This window comes from Conger conger, chromosome 4 (assembly GCF_963514075.1).
Source record: "Conger conger chromosome 4, fConCon1.1, whole genome shotgun sequence".
Classification (NCBI taxonomy): Eukaryota; Metazoa; Chordata; class Actinopteri; order Anguilliformes; family Congridae; genus Conger; species Conger conger.
The window spans coordinates 70,517,970-70,537,969 of NC_083763.1; the positions used below are offsets into that span (position 1 = coordinate 70,517,970).

Genomic DNA, 20,000 nt, shown 5'->3' on the forward strand with positions numbered 1-20,000 from the left:
ACGGGATGACAGCAGGTACTGCTGTGTAAAGATAAGCTATCTGGCTAGCCGTACTGTATCTTACTTTATGCTTTTGCTACGACAGGAATTGAGGCTTGTGAGGTGAAAATTACACTGGCGTATAAATGGGCCTCTGTGTCTTCTCGGTGATAAGAGCTACGTTTATAACTCCTTCATTCTCACTACATAAGCATTCATAAGCACTTACTCAATGTCAGTGCCCGCTATCAGGATCTTGTGTCAGTTCACTTGGTATGCCATGTGCTATGTAGGGCTTATAAAGGAGTTATATAGCTCTTATGTAGGAGCCTTCAAGTAAAGTGTTACCAGTAATGTTCTCCACTTCCCTATGTCAGTGCGTCTGTTAAGTGATTGTGATGTAATGCAAAGTTCCCAGGTCAGCTGTCTCTAAGGCGACGTTTCCAAGGTGATGGCGGAATGTTCCCCTTGAAGCTGGGCTGGGCGAACATAGGGTTCTTCTGAAGCACTCAACATGTACTCATTATAGTCAAGTGTTTGAGAGGTCAGGTTCTTATCCTCGAGAGAGTCCACTCTTTTCATGCCCAGGAAGTCCTGCACCGTGAAGTCATAATTACTTCCATCTTGAATTTATCCAAAAGAATACCATCATCTCTCAAAAACACACGTCTCTTCCAAACTATGTGAGTCTGGGGGTTTGAATCTGTTATGACAAAATCTTTTCTTCTTGACATTTTGCCAGTAGTCAAATGTTGTGTAACTGGTATGGTATCTAGTGTTTGCCCAAATGCATTAATTCCATAATACAATCCTCAAATGCATTCGGCTTAACGTTAAAGTGCAGCTAGCTGATTGTTACTGTGTCCAAGGTTACTTGGAGATCAACGCCTTAGCAAGCGCTGAGAAAGTGGTGAGAGAAAGTGGTGGTCATTTCACAGCCAGAGAAACATATTCTCAACACTGACTCTGTTAACAGAGAACCAGCTGGCCCCTCTGTGTGATGTAATGAGACTCATCAACTCTCTCTCTGCTGTGTTCGAAGCCGCATGCTACCATACTTCTCCTACTAATTTTCAGCCTGATTTTCATTGAAATGTCGTACAAATAGTATGCTAAGTATGTGATTTCGAACCGAGCATCTGACTACAGCTTCACTGTATACTCTCTCTGTAAGGACGGAGATGTAGGGCCACTCACACTAGAGCACCAACCCTGGTCACCAACCCTGGTCCTGGAGAGCTACAGGGTCTGCTGGTTTTTGCTGTTGCTCTGCGCTTAATTAATCAATTAGAGCAGTTGATTACACAGCTAACTCACCTCGCCTGGTTACCTGGGTCTGAACAGGTGCTTATTTTAAGGTGAAAACGAAAACCAGCAGACCCAGTAGCTCTCCAGGACCAGGGTTAGTGACCTCTGCACTAGAGGATGTGGCCTGTCCTTCAGTGATGTCGTTGTCAGAGGTCAGGAGGTCAGAGTGTCTGTGCCGCAGTGCAGTGTGGGTACTGGAGTTCTGGGGCATTCATAACTGCACCATGAGCGTTTCCCAAACTGACCTGGATTATCAACTGTCAGTTACAAACTACATTTCATAATTGAATAATGATTTCAAGTTTTGGTTCATTCTTTGTGTTATTACTTATTTTTTCTTATCTGTGTAATGGTTAAAAACATGGACCTGCCAGTGTAAAGTGTAAAGTCCAGGGGTTAGAAAGTAAAAGAAAGTAAAAGTCTGTTTCTTCCACCAATCATCTCAGCCAGCTGATTTCACCAATTTGTTTTACCTCCAGGCTGAGGATTTGGGCTAATTAGCAAATGCAGGTGGTCAGAATTCTTTTTGGCTTTCTGAACCTGGATTCTACACCTCTGGGACCTCTTCCTCATTATGTTTGTTACCTGCATTTTTGGTTTCATACCAGCTCACAAAATGGGTAAAACCTCTGTCCTTAGCTGTCTTAAGGCAATAATCCACTGTTAAACTGTACCATTTTAATGACAAAATCTCCCTAAAACTTTTCTGAATGTTTTGAAGCATTTGAAACTGAAAAGGCACTCACAATACGACTGTGTGAGTCACACTCTCATTTCACCAATTGCCTCCTTCACTCCCAAAAAACAAAACAACAAAAAAAAACTAACAAAGAAGAAAATGCCTATAGCTTGGGCTTTGAATAATAGCTCTGTGTCATGGCTGCTGTCAGCAGCTCTCTGAAGAGTCTGAATGAGGCTGTCCCATTATCAGTGTGCTTCACTAGGTTTCCATTTGAACCTCTTGAACCACAACAACAGACACGTTAGCGCGGCCCACGTACAGGCCCACCCTGGACCCGTTGTCTGAAGGGACCCGGTTCTGCTCCGTTTCTGACAGACAGTACAAAGCAGTCAGGTGTGAGCTCAGCCCGTAGGAGATTTATAGCCTGCTGTGAATCTCAGACCACGCTGGACTGACATCATGGGCGACATTGCCTCAGGCGGTATGAGCAGTCATCTGGCAGTCAGAGGGTTGCCGGTTTGATCCCACCCTAGGTGTGTCGAAGTGACCCTGAGCAAGACACCTAACCCCCAAATGCTCCTGACGAGCTGGTTGGTGCCTTGCATGGCAGCCAATCGCCGTTGGTGTGCGAATGTGTATATGAACCGGTGAATGAGATGCATCAATTGTTCAGCGCTTTGGATAAAGGTGCTATATAAATGCCAACCATTTACATAACATTACATTAAATTGGCAGATGCTCTTATCCCGAGCAATGTACAGTTGATTAGACTAAGCTGGAGCAGTGCAGGGTTAAGGGCCTCGCTCAAGGGCCCAACGGCTGTGCGGATCTTATTGCGGCTACACCGGGGGTCGAACCAACAACCTTCCGCGTCCCAATCATGCACCTTAACCACTACGCTACAGGCCGCCTTTACATCATAACCCCTCGTCATTGTGGATGGCCAGCAGCGGTCGCCCTGCCTCCTCAGCAGAGCTTGTTTCAGATCTGGCATGAGCACACAACACCCTGGCGTGATTCATCTGCTCTGTCTCAAATAGGACATCAGCTACACGGTGCGAGCAGGAAACGGGAACTTTCGATTGGTTATTTCAGAGGAAGGCTCTGAGCCAGAGAGGGTTGTGGGTTTTGTGGTTTCCAAATGCAGCCTTCTGAAGGAAAACTGATAAGCAGAAAAATTGCAGGATTGTGCTTAATATGGATTTGCAGCCAACGACAGTTGTTCCTGCAAATGAGCCTGTTTTCAAGGGCACGCATGGGTGTATAGACAAGAAAACCTTTAGTTTGCTGGGTTGGCAGGTGTGCGAGTCTGCTAGATTATGGGTTGGAGGGGCATACCCCATCCTTACGGCATGGAGAGTATAGCAGGTTTCAGGCTGTAAACATACAGTATGCGCTGCATGCATGTACTCCAGGACACATGCTATGTTCATTAGAGTCTGAACTGCAGGAGACTAAAGATGGGGTGCAGAGTGCATGAACAGTTCAGCCCCCTGTCTCCCTGAGCCCAGGAGGGGTCACTCTGGACAGGGTTTGACTGTGTGTGTGTACCCTGTGATGAGGTCACTGTGCACAGGGTTCGACTGTGTGTATGTCCCGTATCATGCGGTTACTGTGGATGGGGTCGAGCGCGTGTGTAGCCCATCGTGGGATCACTGTGCTCAGGGTTCGAGAGCGCGTGTGTAGCCCATCGTGGGGTCACTGTGCTCAGGGTTCGAGAGCGCGTGTGTAGCCCATCGTGGGGTCACTGTGCTCAGGGTTCGAGAGCGTGTGTGTAGCCCACCGTGGGGTCACTGTGCTCAGGGTTCGAGAGCGTGTGTGTAGCCCATCGTGGGGTCACTGTGCTCAGGGTTCGAGAGCGTGTGTGTAGCCCATCGTGGGGTCACTGTGCTCAGGGTTCGAGAGCGTGTGTGTAGCCCATCGTGGGGTCACTGTGCTCAGGGTTCGAGAGCGCGTGTGTAGCCCATCGTGGGGTCACTGTGCTCAGGGTTCGAGAGCGTGTGTGTAGCCCATCGTGGGGTCACTGTGCTCAGGGTTCGAGAGCGTGTGTGTAGCCCATCGTGGGGTCACTGTGCTCAGGGTTCGAGAGCGTGTGTGTAGCCCATCGTGGGGTCACTGTGCTCAGGGTTCGAGAACGTGTGTGTAGCCCATCGTGGGGTCACTGTGCTCAGGGTTCGAGAGCGTGTGTACCCTGTCGGAGCAGGAAATGGAAAGAGTGAGCTCAGAGAGCGCAGATGGAAGGATGTCTGTGGAGGAATAAAAGAAAGGATATCCTTTGTTTTTATACGGGAGTTGCCCCCCACCCCTTTTCATGTGTCAGCGCCCCTTGTTTCTGACAGCTGTAGAACCCCCCTCCCCAACGCTCAGACACACACACGCATATAATCCCACAAACACACATACTCACTCTCATATACACACACTCACATACTCACACACACATGCCCAATGCGTGCGCACACACACGCACGCACGCACGCACACACACACACACACACAGTCTGTCACTCTCCCGCTCCCTGAACTGAGGCTTTCAAGCTTGAATTAAGCCAATTAGCCACATCCTGTCACCTGGGCCGTGGAGGTGGGTGAGATTGCTGTTATGACAGATTTGTTTTCCCGAATAAGCTTCTCTCCGGAGGGTTTCATTTTCAGCTGAGCAGACCTCATCCATTGCAACACCACGCAGCTTTGCAGTGGACTCCACAGAAGGGGCTCTCTCTCTCTCTTTCTCTCTCTCTCCCCCCCTCCCTCCCTCCCTCCCCGCCTCCCTCAGCTAGAACAAAAGGTCTCTAAAGTTCGGGATTCCCAGAAAATGTGGGACGCACATTATTGCTGGTTCCCGAGCGGGGAGACAGGCGATACCTCAGACCTGGTCCCGGAGCTTCCCCTCTCTTATTAAAAACGCTGATGAGGAGTTCTGGCCCCTTCGCGGTGTGTGACTGGGGCTGTGATTTGTGGTCTTGTGGGAACGGAGCAGATGGGATTGAAATGTCTGTTGCTGGAGGCCTGTTTTAATTTCCTCGCTGATTAGTTTGATTTCCTGGAGCGGGGATGGGGGGGTGGGGGGGCATTATCCACTCTGGCCCCCTGCACCCCCACCTGCTTCCCGAGTATTGTCAGTCTGTCTGTCTGTCTGTCTGTTTGTCTGGCTGTCTTTGGATCGTTCTTAACACACGTCACAAACCATGTGACTCATCTGCTGTTGTTGGAGGACAAGCTGCCCGTAGAACTCAGTGTACCCTTCCACCAAAAGTATTGTTTTTAAATCTCAGGTCAAAGACAAACTAGGATTTAAAGTTTCAGCTGACTCGGCGGAAACGTTTGAACTGAAGTACAGCTGGTGCAGCCCAGTCCTACAGAGAGCACGCAGAGGGTAGCTACAGCAGTGAAGTTCCCCCCTGAGATCTTTGCTCTCTTCTGTTACAGGTCAACCGTCCTGATATTGACTGGGCACCATCGTAATATTTTTGTAATGGCTGCCATGTCATCTAGGCCTCGTTTAACCCTTGTGTTTTACCACAAAAATGAATGGGTTGCTATGGGTTGCTATGGCCGCTTGTCCTCCAACACGACGTCATCTAGGGAATTGTCACGTGATTAAGAACGATCCATCTAAGAGGTGGCATGGCAGAGGGAGTTAGAGGTATTCAACGGATATATTATTTCTGTATGTACAGTGCTGTGTGGCTCAGTGGCACAGAAGCGTTTCATTGGGAATGTGATGAGTCATTGTCTATTTGTGCTGCATTGTGGGTAGGTGGTGCGCATACTATGGAGTCATGACAAGGTGGTAGTGTGCAGGCACTGGAGTGCAGTGAGGGAGAGGCACTGGAGTGCAGTGAGGGAAAGGCACTGGAGTGCAGTGGGGGAGAGGCCCTGGGGTGCAGTGAGGGAGAGGCACTGGAGTGCAGTGAGGGAGAGGCACTGGGGTGCAGGGGAAGATGTAGAAATCCGTGGCAGGTTGGAAGGGGGGTAGAGGGAAGGGGGATAGGGGGAAGGGGGGTAGAGGGAAGGGGGATAGGGGGATAGGGGGATGGGGGAAGGGGGGTAGAGGGAAGGGGGATAGGGGGATAGGGGGGAAGGGCGATGGGGGAAGGGGGTAGGGTTCATGGAAAGCACATTTCTCCAACTCACATTTTTTTTCCAATTCCAAAATGCTTTATTGGCATGACATATTGCCAAAGCAAAACAATCTATCTCTTCCCATCTCTCTCTCTCTCCCTTTCTCTCTCGTTTCTCTCCCACCCTCTCCCTCCCTCTCCTCATCTTTCTTTCTCTCCCTGGTGAACCTAAGAATCCTCCTTATTGCCATGATAAATGTGCAGACAAACATGCTTTAGTTCTCTGGTGTGTCCCCCACCCCTCCCCCCCTCTGAGAGTAAAGTTCACAGTTATGACCCCCCCCCCCCCTCGGCCTTGAGTGGCTGACCCCCCCCCCCCCCCCCCCCATTCCCCTTCTCCATCCTCACTTCATCCTGTGATTTACTTCCTCTGCCGACCCCCTCCGCACCTCCCACTTTCTCTCTAACAGTTATGTACTTGTATTTATAGACGTGCCGTCCTTGTGTGTCGTCCATTTAGGCAGGCGGGTATTTTTACCAAAGCACTTCAGGTTAAGTACCTGTTAAAAGCCCGGCTCTTTCTAAGAGCCCGGCTCTTTCTCCTGTCACTGAGAGAGAGAGAGAGAGACCGCTCCACCGCAGGCCTCCGGGCCTCTGGGGAATGACATTAGCGTTTGATCGTCAACCTTTTTGCTTTCCAATAAAATGAATTATCATTGGATGAGTTATTATCGGACTGAATATGAGCTGCTGCGTACTTCGGTCACTGGATGCTGTACTTCTGCGGTGATTTGCTTTTTTTTTGATTCATTAATTAAATGCAATGAACTGTGCTTGCACAGTTCGATCAGCGGTGCACACGGGATGCCAATATTTGCACAAAGGTTCCCACTGAAGCTAAAATGAGTTTGACTCAGACTTATAACTTTTAAGGGTGATCTTCATGGTTCCTCTGGCTCCCAGGAACTCTGAGGATATGGAATTGGGGTGTGAGGTGATTCCAGTGATGCTCACACCATACCGCACGGATCATCCACTCTGGCCCTCAAATCCAAACCCGGCCCTGGTTCTCTTTTCTCCTGGGTAATTTGTGCTGTGGGTGGCACGGATGGTGCAGTGGGTAGCACTGCCGCCTCACAGCAAGGAGGTCCTGGGTTCGAATCCCCCGTCGGCCGGGGCCTCTCTGTGCGGAGTTTGCATGTTCTCCCCGTGTCTGCGTGGGTTTCCTCCGGGTACTCCGGTTTCCTCCCACAGTCCAAAGACATGCAGGTTAGGCCGATTGGAGAGTCTAAATTGCCCGTAGGCATGAGTGTGTGAGTGAATGGTGCGTGTGCCCTGCGATGGACTGGCGACCTGTCCAGGGTGTATTCCTGCCTTTCGCCCAATGTATGCTGGGATAGGCTCCAGCCCCCCTGCGACCCTGATCAGGATAAGCGGGTTCAGATAATGGATGGATGGATGGATGGAATTTGTGCTGTCCAGACTGTCTTCAGCCCTGACTCCCAGGTAAAGGGAGAGTGGAGAAGCAGAAGTTCCTGGAGGACTGTGAGTTGCTGGTCCCTGCTGTACAGGGTGCTGAAACCTTAGCAGTGCTGTGTTTAAATAAGTCCGTCCAGCACTCCCGCCTGACTGGGGATGGAGAGGGGACAGGCTAGCTCATCTGGGGTGGGGAGGGGCTTCCAAAAACACTCCAGCTTCCCCTAGTGGATGAATCCATCCTCCTGATACTAAGTCACACATTTACACTTCTTCACTGACAGTCACTGGGTCAAGCGGTCGGCTGAATAATTAAATAAACACATAAATAATGTACTGCAGTAATGAATGAATGACGTGTAATGGTATAATAGTTCAGTGTTATGATGACACTGTATGAATGGTGTCAGCTGCTGATATAATAATGTCCTTCTAATGAATTGTACAGCATGGGGTCACAGTGTGGTGGGTGACTGACTGGCAGGCTTAATACCCCCCTGCTTAATGATGTCATAATGCGCTAATGTCCTTCACAGCCTCACCAGCAGGTCTGTTAGCAAGAGTCCCTACCCAAGCTCCACACCTCTAATGAAGCTGCACTAGTGCCCTGAGCCATGCTGAGGGATGTGTGTGTGTGTGTGTGTGTGTGTGTGTGTGTGTGTGTGTCTGTGTGTGTGAGTGTGTCTGTGTGCATGTGTGTGCGTGTGTGTCTGTGTGTGTGTGCGTGTGTGAGTGTGTGTGTGTGTGTCTGTGTGTGTATGTGTGTGTGTCTATGTGTGTGTGTGCGTGTGTCTGTATGTGTGTCCATGGCATGCATATGGCATGTTTCTGTGTGTGTGTGTGTGTGTGTGTGTGCATGTATGGAGCACATATGGTATGTGTTTGTATGTGTGCGCACGTGTGCATGCGTGTATGTATCCCTAGTGTGCATATGGTATGTGTGTGTGTGTGTGTGCACGTATGTGTACGTGTGTGTATCCCTGGTGTGTATATGGTATGTGTGTGTGTGTGTGCACGTATGTGTACGTGTATGTATTCCAGATGTGTATATGGTATGTTTGTGTGTGTGTGTGCACGTATGTGTACGTGTATGTATTCCAGATGTGTATATGGTATGTGTGTGCGTGTGTGTGCACGTATGTGTACGTGTATGTATTCCAGATGTGTATATGGTATGTGTGTGCGTGTGTGCACACGTATGTGTACGTGTATGTATTCCAGATGTGTATATGGTATGTGTGTGCGTGTATGTGTGCGTATCCCTGATGTGCGTATGGTATGTGTAAGTTACGATGGTTGTACTCCAGGTAGTGATTGCTGAGTCACTGTGCTTATGTTTAGTCACAGCTGGTTTGTCTGTGTGGGCGTGTGAATGTGTGTGTGTGGGTGTGTGTATCTTTGCCTATTTGGTAATTACCATAAAAGAGGGGTATTTCCTAATACATTTGAGCTCTTTAGTCCATGCTGTGTATTGTTCCTTTCAGATTAGTACAGCTGGTGTTATATATCGTCTGCATTGTGAAAACATCTCTGCATGTTTTTTTTCATTTTGGTTTTTTAATGCTACAGTTTTTATCTGGCTGTATGTGCTGCCAGATCTTCACAAACTAATGAAGTTGGTTCAAAACTCCAAATGATGAGCCCATAATGGTCATTGGTAAATAGGAAAGAGAATTCTGTTTTTGGAGATTTGGCAGGAGGCCAAATGTATACACACTCCAAATAATTTGCAAAATATTTTTGGCTGGCATTTCACCATGCCATTGTTGGCGTTTTTTTCAATCAGAACCACTGTTCTCTGTCCGTAATTGGTCCGCAAGTGGTACATTTTCCTCATTTTTAAAAAAATGAATGGCTTGCATTATTTCCAGAGAGCACTGAGCTCACCATCTTATGTAAGGAAAAGGGAGCGAGGTTTGAAATGGCATATCTCTAAACGGCAGGACAAAGCGCATCGCTGTTGAGCGACACAGAGGCCGTACATGAGTCCCGCGGCCCCGCCGTTTAACCCTGACAGGACCGCGCTTGTTCCAGAGGGGCCCCGCGGTCGTTTAACCCTGACAGGACCGCGCGTGTTCCAGAGGGACCCCGCGGTTGTGTCGCCCCTGACAGGACCACGCTTGTCTCTCGTGCTCCTTTAGCGGGTTAGTGGAAGCAGACGGACCTGGCGGTCTCTCACGCTCCTTTAGCGGGTTAGTGGAAGCAGACGGACCTGGCGGTCTCTCGTGCTCCTTTAGCGGGTTAGTGGAAGCAGACGGACCTGGCGGTCTCTCACACTCCTTTAGCGGGTTAGTGGAAGCAGACGGACCTGCGGTCCTTTAGCGGGTTAGTGGAAGCAGACGGACCTGGCGGTCTCTCGTGCTCCTTTAGCGGGTTAGTGGAAGCAGACGGACCTGGCGGTCTCTCATGCTCCTTTAGCGGGTTAGTGGAAGCAGACGGACCTGGCGGTCTCTCGGGCTCCTTTAGCGGGTTAGTGGAAGCAGACGGACCTGGCGGTCTCTCAGGCTCCTTTAGCGGGTTAGTGGAAGCAGGCAGACCTGGCGGTCTCTCGCGCTCCTTTAGCGGGTTAGTGGAAGCAGACGGACCTGCGGTCCTTTAGCGGGTTAGTGGAGGCAGACGGACCTGCGGTCCTTTAGCGGGTTAGTGGAAGCAGACGGGCCCTGCGGTCCCCCTCCCTGACTCGGCCGGGTCAGGGCTGCTCAGTTATTCACACGCCGATACTGTGATGAATGGGGAATTATTCTGGTCGTCGGGGGCTCCTCATTTAGATTCCGGGGCCTCGTCTGTGGGCCAGCCAGGCAGTGTGAACCCCCCCCCAAACCCCCGCCCGATCCCCTCGCCCTCAAACAGCCCTGCTGGCTGGGCGCCCGGCGGAACGAGGGGAGAGGAGAGGTGCGTCATTCGCTCCGGGAAACAAACAAACACAACAATCCCAGGGTGCCTCAGCGGAGAGAGATCCCCTGTTCCCGCTCTCCGCCGGAGCGTGTCCGCGCCTTCCCCCCCGCGCTCCGCTCGCAGCCCGCGTTCGGTCCCGTCTGGAGCCTCCTTCGACCGCGCTGACCTCAGAGAGACCGCCCCGCTGTAGCCCTGCGGCTGGTCCGCCCTGCCGTGCATGCTAACGAGTGCGCTAACGCATCCGCTGGGCTGAGAGAGGGGGCTGTGTGCCAGCTGGGCCCTGCCGGTCCTCTGCCCACATGCAGGCCCCAGTGCAGTGTACTGAAAATAGGCATGGTCAAGAGGTTCAGTTGTTGTTCAGACCAAACATCAGAATGGGGAAGAAATTGTCTTAGTGACTTTGATGATTGTTGGTGCCAGACAAGGTTGTTTGAGTATCTCAGAAACTGCTGATCTTCTGGGATTTTCACCGAAGTTTACAGAAGTCTCTAGAGTTTACAGAGAATGTGAAAAGTAAAAAAAAAAACATCCAGTGAGTGGGAGTAATAAATCTAATAAATGTCTAATAAAGTGGTTGAGTGTTTATGAACTACATACTGGAGCAGTTCACAATGTATTGCCAAATATGATTTTTATTCTCCCCGCTTTCCGATATTTCAATGCGTTGTTTAAAAATACACTGCTATTAAATATATGTATCCCTATATCCGTATTGTTTTTCAGAGTGAATGTATTTACAGTATCTTGCGCCGTATTGGTTTTGCGTACATGATTATCGACTGGGCCGGCGCTGATGGAGCCGGTATCGATCGGTCGCCGACCTGGCCCCCCGCGTCTAAAAGCGGCCGTTCGCGGCCCGTCCTCCGCCGATCGATGCCGGGCTGAGCGACCGCGACCGCCTGTCGGGCTGAGTGCTGAGCGCGCGGTCGAGGGGCGGGGGGGCGGCGGGGCGCCGGGGCGCTGCGGTCGCCGTCCGTCCCGCTGCGAGCTCTCAGCGGGGGTTCAGCGCCGATTAAACTCCGGCGGCAGGCAGGAGGGGAACCGCTTCCCGTTTCCGTGCCCGAGTGTGGGTGTTGACATGTCTTATATATAGAGATACATAGATACTTATATCTCTGGTAAGAGAGGACCGGCAAGAAAGCCGTTTGCTCATCCCTGGTCTACTGATCGGGAGATCTGGAGTAGGTTTTCGTTTCAACTCTAATTTGGCGCACCCGATTCCACTAATTAGCAGCTCAACTGGATCTCTATCTGTTAAATTAGGTGTGCTGTGTTTGCGTTTGGGTGAAAACCTGCAGGATGGTAGATCTCCAGGAGCAGGGTTGGGCAGCCCAGGACTTTGTGAAAGTATAAGTATATAAAGTTACTTATACAGTAGGTCAACAATATGTTTTTAAGAAAATGAAAGATGGGAAATGTTCTGTCTGTCTGCGTGTATTATTAATCTGGAGACCTCCTGCTTGGCGTGTCTGTCGGGAGTTGGCAGTTTGGCACTTTCTGAACTGTGATCCCTTCTCTGCTTCTCCCTGCTCTCTCCCCTAATGAACCAGTAGAAATGAACAAAGGAGGGCGGACTAGTGCCCACTTTCCTTTTTAGAGAAAAAGGAAGAAACGTCCTTGGTGAATAAAGGCTGAAAGCTGATACCCAACTCACCTGTTCACCGGGGGATGTGATGTTGTTTTTGTGTGTTCTAAGGGCTGTTGTTTTTGGTGCTTTTTTAAGTGCAGTGCTGAGAGGTTCTTTGTTTTCTGTGTTATGCTGTGAGTGCAGTATAGGTCAATTCCAGCATTGCATTTCTACCATTTCTTCACCATGTATGCTATTGTATGAGTTTCACAGATCCATGTGAATATATGTGTGTACTATGGTATGTGCGAGCGCAATATTATTACATAGCGTGTTTCAGTGTGTGTGGATGTCACATGATGTTGTTTCAGTGAGTGTGGATGTGACAGGGTGTGTTTCAGTGTGTGTGGATGTGACAGGGTGTGTGGATGTGGCAGGGTGTGTTTCAGTGTGTGGATGTGACAGGGTGTGTTTCAGTGTGTGTGGATGTGACAGGGTGTGTTGCAGTGTGTGCGGATGTGACAGGGTGTGTTTCAGTGTGTGTGGATGTGACAGGGTGTGTTGCAGTGTGTGTGGATGTGACAGGGTGTGTTGCAGTGTGTGTGGATATGACAGGGTGTTGTTACAGTGTGTGTGGATGTGACAGGGTGTTGTTGCAGTGTGTGTGGATGTGACAGGGTGTGTTACAGTGTGTGTGGATGTGACAGGGTGTGTTGCGTGTGTGTGGATGTGACAGGGTGTGTTGCGGTGTGTGTGGATGTGACAGGGTGTGTTGCGGTGTGTGTGGATGTGACAGGGTGTGTTGCGGTGTGTGTGGATGTGACAGGGTGTGTTTCAGTGTGTGTGGATATGACAGGGTGTTGTTGCAGTGTGTGTGGATGTGACAGGGTGTGTTGCAGTGTGTGTGGATGTGACAGGGTGTGTTGCAGTGTGTGTGGATGTGACAGGGTGTTGTTACAGTGTGTGTGGATGTGACAGGGTGTGTTTCAGTGTGTGTGGATGTGACAGGGTGTTGTTGCAGTGTGTGTGGATGTGACAGGGTGTGTTTCAGTGTGTGTGGATGTGACAGGGTGTGTTTCAGTGTGTGTGGATGTGACAGGGTGTGTTTCAGTGTGTGTGGATGTGACAGGGTGTTGTTGCAGTGTGTGTGGATGTGACAGGGTGTTGTTGCGGTGTGTGTGGATGTGACAGGGTGTTGTTGCGGTGTGTGTGGATGTGACAGGGTGTTGTTGCAGTGTGTGTGGATGTGACAGGGTGTGTTGCAGTGTGTGTGGATGTGACAGGGTGTGTTGCGGTGTGTGTGGATGTGACAGGGTGTGTTGCAGTGTGTGTGGATGTGACAGGGTGTTGTTGCGGTGTGTGTGGATGTGACAGGGTGCGTTGCTGTGTGTGTGGATGTGACAGGGTGTGTTGCGGTGTGTGTGGATATGACAGGGTGTTGTTACAGTGTGTGTGGATGTGACAGGGTGTGTTGCGGTGTGTGTGGATGTGACAGGGTGTGTTGCAGTGTGTGTGGATGTGACAGGGTGTTGTTGCAGTGTGTGTGGATGTGACAGGGTGTGTTGCGGTGTGTGTGGATGTGACAGGGTGTGTTGCAGTGTGTGTGGATGTGACAGGGTGTTGTTGCAGTGTGTGTGGATGTGACAGGGTGTTGTTGCAGTGTGTGTGGATGTGACAGGGTGTGTTTCAGTGTGTGTGGATGTGACAGGGTGTGTTTCAGTGTGTGTGGATGTGACAGGGTGTGTTGCAGTGTGTGTGGATGTGACAGGGTGTGTTTCAGTGTGTGTGGATGTGACAGGGTATGTTGCAGTGTGTGTGGATGTGACAGGGTATGTTGCAGTGTGTGTGGATGTGACAGGGTATGTTGCAGTGTGTGTGGATGTGACAGGGTGTATGATGGTGCTGCAGCACGACATGTACCGTATGTCACTCGCTGATGAGTCTGCAAAAGTGACAGTTTTGTTCTCTCCTCTCTCTCTCCCCCTTCTCTCCCTCCCCTCTCTCCCTCTCACTCTCCCTCTTTCCCCCCTTCTCTCTCCCTTTCCCTCCTCTCCTTCTCTCTCCCTTTCCCCCCTCTGTCTCTCTCCCTCTCCCTTTCCCCCCTCTCTCTCTCCCTGTCCCTCTCTCCCTCTCCCTCTCTCTCTCTCCCTCTCCCTCTCCCTCTCTCTCCCCAGGGATCGAGCTGTGCCTGCCAGGCTGGCGGTTCTCCATGACGATGGTGGCCAGCTTCGTGGTGCTGGGCGGGCAGCTCCTCATGCCGGGCCTGGCCTCCCTGTGCGGGGACTGGCAGGTGCTGCAGGTCGGCATCATCTGCCCCTTCATCCTCATGCTGTCCTACGTCTGGTGAGCGCCGTCCCACAATGCCCTGGGGCACGGGGAGCACGCCCACCGTGTCAGAGCAGGCCTGCATCAAGCAGGCGATCTGTCGAGCAACCAGTCAATCAGTCTGTCCGTCGATCAATCAGTTGATCAGTCAATCAGTCAACCAATCATTCAACCTATTTTATGTTGCGCTTCTCAGTAATATATATTGCATGTATGACACATGTATTGATATAAATGTAGCCATATTGTAAACAAGTGCTGCAGAAATAGATTTGCAGGAGAGATAAATAGATAAGAAAATAAATCTGCTAAAATGTTTGAATGTTTAACCGAGACCAGACCAACTGTGCTTGACCTATGAGAGGGAAATGTCTAAGTGGAACACCTCACAGTTAAACAGTGTGGTCTATATTCTACCCTCAATTCCATTATGTTAATTTTAGCACTGTGCCCTCAAACTCCCTCTCGCAGTAAATACAGCACTTAACCTCATGTTGTTAGCTTGTGTAGCATCCCGCACTGCCCTCTGCATTGCTACTGATAATTGGCTCTTACTGTGTGTGCTATTGTGATTTGCTCTGTACGAGAGTGTCTGCTTAAGGGCTGAATACGTATGTAAATGTATGTATATGTGTGTATTCAAGTATGAAGTCATTTGCATTTGAGGGGGTAAAATTATCTCCGTCTGGTGAGAAGTGCAGGGCTGGGAAAAATGCCCCTCTAAGCCCCTTGATGGTAGCCACTGATAAGACAGCCTTCAGGAGAAATCCGGTTTATCTTCTGTGCTGAAACAGACACACAGCCTGGGCCACAGAGGCCCCTCTGTCTGTTACTGTGGACTGGTCCTGGGGCCCACTACTGTGGCCTGCTCCTGGGGCCTGTTCCTAGGGCCCACTACTGTGGCCTGGTCCAAGGGCCTGGTACTGGGTCTTGTTACTGTGGCCTGTTCCTACGGCCTGTTACTGTGGACTGGTCCAAGGGCCTGGTACTGGGTCTTGTTACTGTGGCCTGTTCCTACGGCCCGTTACTGTGGACTGGTCCAAGGGCCTGGTACTGGGTCGTGTTACTGTGGCCTGTTCCTGCGGCCTGGTCCCTTGTGGCCTGTTCCAGGGGCCTGTCCGAATCCGGCAGATCCTCGCCCGACGTGTCCAACAACAACAACGGCGCCGCTGTTTACCGCGCATGCATAACGGACGGGCCGCAGCGGGCGATGTGTAAAATGCCATGGCGGTGTCTGCAGGGTTTTCCCAGAGTCCCTGCGATGGCTCCTGTCCACCCAGCACTACTGCCGATCCAAAGCGCTCATGCACCACATCGCCAAGAAGAACGGCGTGGACGCGGAGCTGGACCCCAGCGGGATCCTGTCAGGTAAGAGGCGAGAGGGTCCAGTGCAGCATCATCAAATCCGCTCCTCCAATCCAAATCCAGTGCTGCTTTTCACATCTCTCAGGTTGATGAGCAATTAGTGCTCCTGATTGGCCAGACTGTCTTCACACCTGACTCCCAGGTAAAGGGAGGGCGGGAAACCAGCGGACCTTGAGCACTGTGATTTCATGATCCCTGGTCTAATGGCTGAACGTGCATCTCGCAGTTTATTTTGATGCTTAGATGCACTTAAACAGGGGCGTCTCTGTGCGGGAATAGGGTTTCACGCTGCTCCTCTGCTCTTAGATATCGAGTTGACTGGCCGTTTAGAGTGGGTATTGTGTCCATTATTTTCGAGGTGTATTTGGTGGACCCTTCTCAACACAACAGGAAATTAAACATTCAAAGCAGAGAAAAGGAAGTCTGAACCCTTGTGTGTGTCTGACCAGGTACATTCCCTCAGATTAATTTTATGTGAGCCCTGGGATTGAATATTTTTTTACTCTTTGCGGAGAGCTGAGTAGGGCTGAAGCACTCTATATTTAGCGTGAAGTGCTCATGGAGAGATCGTGTGTTCGTAATGAGAGGGCCGGGGCTTGGAGACCCATCTTCTTTCGCCCCTCCAGTGTCCTCTCGGTGTTCGAATCCGGCAGGAAGTTCCGTCCCTTGACTTCCTGCGACCCCAATTACACGGGAAGAAATGCACACACTCACGAGTCGTGTTCAGTGCAGCCGCCCCCCTGCCCCCTGAAGTTAATGAAGGATTGTGCAGAGAAACGGACCGGCCGGCTCAGTTTCCTCAGAACAGATGGAGAGGGAGGAAGTAGTCAGACGGTGGCTCTGCAGCGACCCGTCAGAACGTTCCCCACAGAGACACGTACTGAGCACGCTCCAGCAGCTCCGCGGCTCAGCCAATAGAATGGCGGAATGGGAGGAGCAATAGAACGCATTGAATACATAGATCGTTGTCAAGATTGTGGAATTAGGCTTTTTTTTTCTTTGCAATCCGTAATCATAGTAATAATCAGTACCCTGGCAGACCTTATAGCTTCACTATAAACACAGCACCAGGAAAATATAATGACATATAATTGCATAGGCTGGGATGGATAGGCAAAAAATCCATTGTGTAGGGGAAATTGCATTATAATAGCAGTGTGTTGTATTTATATATTCTTAAAGTGCTTAGCAGTGCAGCACTACAATAAATAAATAAATGACAAACGGGGAATACATTTAAAAGAATAGTAAAGCCGTAAACGGCAAAATGACCAATGTGACTAATAAGAATGTATATTCTTTTCCATACAAATCGGCCTGGGCTTTTGTGTGGGCTTTCCGTTGAATTGATATATCCGTGCACTTACCTCTGATGAGCCGTACCGGGCTATTAGCGCGGTGAGTGCTCAACCCACATTACCACTGCTCTTACCTGCCCATTCTCTCCTGCCCGCCCTGTCCTCGAGCTCTGCTGATGAATGTGAGCGTGTGAGTGTGTGTGTGTGTGTATGTGTGAGCATGTGAGTGTGTGTGTGTCTCCATAGGGGCCGTTAGCTCCGCTCTGAATGTGAGGGTGTGAGTGTGTGTGTGTCTCCATAGGGGCCTTAGCTCTGCTCTGAATGTGAGGATGTGAGTGTGTGTGTGTCTCCATAGGGGCTGTTAGCACCTCTTAAGCGGTCAGCGGCGGGGTTGGAGTGTCACATTAAGAGGAGCGTGAGGTCAGCGGCGGGGTTGGAGTGTCACATTAAGAGGAGCGTGAGGTCAGCGGCGGGGTTGGAGTGTCACATTAAGAGGAGCGTGAGGTCAGCGGCGGGGTTGGGGTGTCACATTAAGAGGAGCGTGAGGTCAGCGGCGGGGTTGGGGTGTCACATTAAGAGGAGGCGCTCGAGGTCAGCGGCGGGGTTGGAGTGTCACATTAAGGGGAGGAGCGTGAGGTCAGGGACTCTCGGGCGTAACGCGTGGTGGACTCGCCGCGTCCGCTTTTAGATCCGGCGACACGCTCTGGGGTCCGCCATCAGCGCTGATTGTGCCAGTCCATCTCTGGGCTTTCATTCCTCCCCCTCGCTCTCTCCCTCTCTCTCTCTCTATCTCTGTCGCTCTCTTTCTGTGAGTGTCAGGGACTCTCTCTTTCTCTCTATCTCTCTCTGTCGCTCTCTTTGTGAGTGTCAGGGACTCTCTTTCTCTTTCTCTGTGAGTGTCAGGGACTCTCTTTCTCTTTCTCTTTCTCTCTCTGTGAGTGTCAGGGACTCTCTTTCTCTTTCTCTTTCTCTCTCTGTGAATGTCAGGGACTCTCTTTCTCTTTCTCTTTCTCTCTCTGTGAGTGTCAGGGACTCTCTTTCTCTTTCTCTTTCTCTGTGAGTGTCAGGGACTCTCTTTCTCTTTCTCTCTCTGTGAGTGTCAGGGACTCTCTTTCTCTTTCTCTTTCTCTCTGTGAGTGTCAGGGACTCTCTTTCTCTTTCTCTTTCTCTCTCTGTGAGTGTCAGGGACTCTCTTTCTCTCTCGATGTCTCTCTCTTTGTCTCTCACTCAAGAATCGGATCGAGAATGCTTTATTGGCATGAAATACAGGCGTAATTAAATCTAAGTACTGGACAGTAAATAATAGCGAGAATGAAAAACACAATAAGCAATAACAATGTTAATACTGAGTTAAAAACAAAAACTGTCTGTTACCTTCCATTCTCTCCTGTCCACCCAGTTTATTGTACCTCAGGTTATGCAGGCTGCAATATATTTTGCTGTAATTGGGGCTGTTGGTCGTTCTCCTAAAAGGACTGCATTTTTTTCTTTTTTTAAATCATTTTTATATAAAATTTAGGAGGAAGCGCATCTCTGTCTCCTCCTCTCCTGTCCTACAGTGACCATATATTTGTGACCACATACACTCTTACCCTGTCCCTTTTCAATCTCTGTGTCTTTGTATCTCTCTCTCACACACACGCACACACACATGCACACACACGCACACGCACACACACACATGCACACACACACGCACACACACACACACAATCTTCTCACTTATTAATTGGCGTTCATTTGCGCTGGTGTTGTCAAAACGTCTTCTTAAACACCATAAAACCGACCGAAAAGTTTATACATTCATATTAAACAAACAAAGGAAAGTAGGTCAGCCGGGCCTGTTTTTTCCCCCCCCTCTCTCCCTCGCTCCCTCCATCCCTTTGTTCCGTGCGCGGTGTGCTACCCGTTCTTCATTGTGAATTCCGCCCCCGTTCCCGGCCGAGCACGGTCACCGGGAGATCCATGTAAAATGCATGAGGTACAGAACTCCGTTATGAAATGTAGCCCCCGCCCGGGGGGGCCTCACGCTGAAGTACGCCCCTGACATCCGCGGTCGTGATGGACGGAGGGCTGGAGGGATGGGGGGAGAGGGAGAGGAGGAGGAGGAGGAAAGAGACGTGAGAAAAAGGGGTTCTGTAGCTGGCTGGAGGGATCGCCTCTGTATGCTGGCCTCCCTGTGTGTGCTGTATGCTGCTGGGTTCTGTATGAGTCTGCATATTACAGAGAGGTTTATAACAGTTTTCTGGTCAAGTACGTTATTGTTTTGGACTCAAATACTGTGCTACGCTGTATTGAGTTTACTGGTGTGTTTGAAACTAGGAAATACTCTCAAAAATTACAAACCCTGCCTTCTGGTCCTCTTGGTTGGTTCAATTGCACCAGGCAAGATCAGTCGAACACAGAAAAGTGTTTGAATGCAAAAGAATTATGAATTTGACCTGGTTCTGGTTCTGTGGTAGTTTGAGCTCTATGTGAGAGTGTATATTGTGGGGAGTTTTATAACAGTGTTCTGTGGTCCGTATGACTGCCACAGATCAGAGGCGGTCTGTAAACCACTCAGTTCAGTTCAGGCTGTGCGTAGGTGATGGATCCGCGGTTGTCGGAGAGATGGGGTTTCCATGGAAACGCCTCTGATCCCAAACTTTCACCTCGGCAGCAGTGGAGATCAGTGGGCTGTAGGCAGCCTCCCGGAACAGCCAGATAATTCACCCGCACCGCTTTCCTGGCCAACCGCTGGCCGCTGCGGCCAGGAGAACCTTTCTGTGACAGGTAGCAGCAGCCTGCGGCGGCAGCCTGGGGCGGCCTGTATCGTAGCGTAGTGGTTAAGGTAAAGGACTGGGACACGCAAGGTCGGTGGTTCTATTCCCGGTGTAGCCACAATAAGATCCGCACAGCCGTTGGGCCCTTGAGCAAGGCCCTTAACCCTGCATTGCTCCAGAGGAGGCTTAGTCTAATCAACTGTATGTCGCTCTGGATAAGAGCGTCTGCCAAAATTCCTTTAATGTAATGTAATGTCATGTAATGTAATGGGTGCTGA

The 20,000-nt window shown here is 50.3% G+C and overlaps 1 protein-coding gene across 4 annotated transcripts in view; it reads left to right on the forward strand.

The window, feature by feature from the left end:
* The window catches only part of LOC133127731 (solute carrier family 22 member 23), a 60,795-nt gene that overhangs the window by 28,876 nt on the left and 11,919 nt on the right, over window positions 1–20,000 (forward strand). For all 4 annotated transcript variants that reach the window (XM_061240839.1, XM_061240840.1, XM_061240841.1 and 1 more), the window contains exons 4-5: window positions 14,147–14,315; window positions 15,538–15,665. In XM_061240839.1, the coding sequence (XP_061096823.1) occupies window positions 14,147–14,315; window positions 15,538–15,665 (297 nt within the window). The remainder of the gene's footprint in view (window positions 1–14,146; window positions 14,316–15,537; window positions 15,666–20,000) is intronic.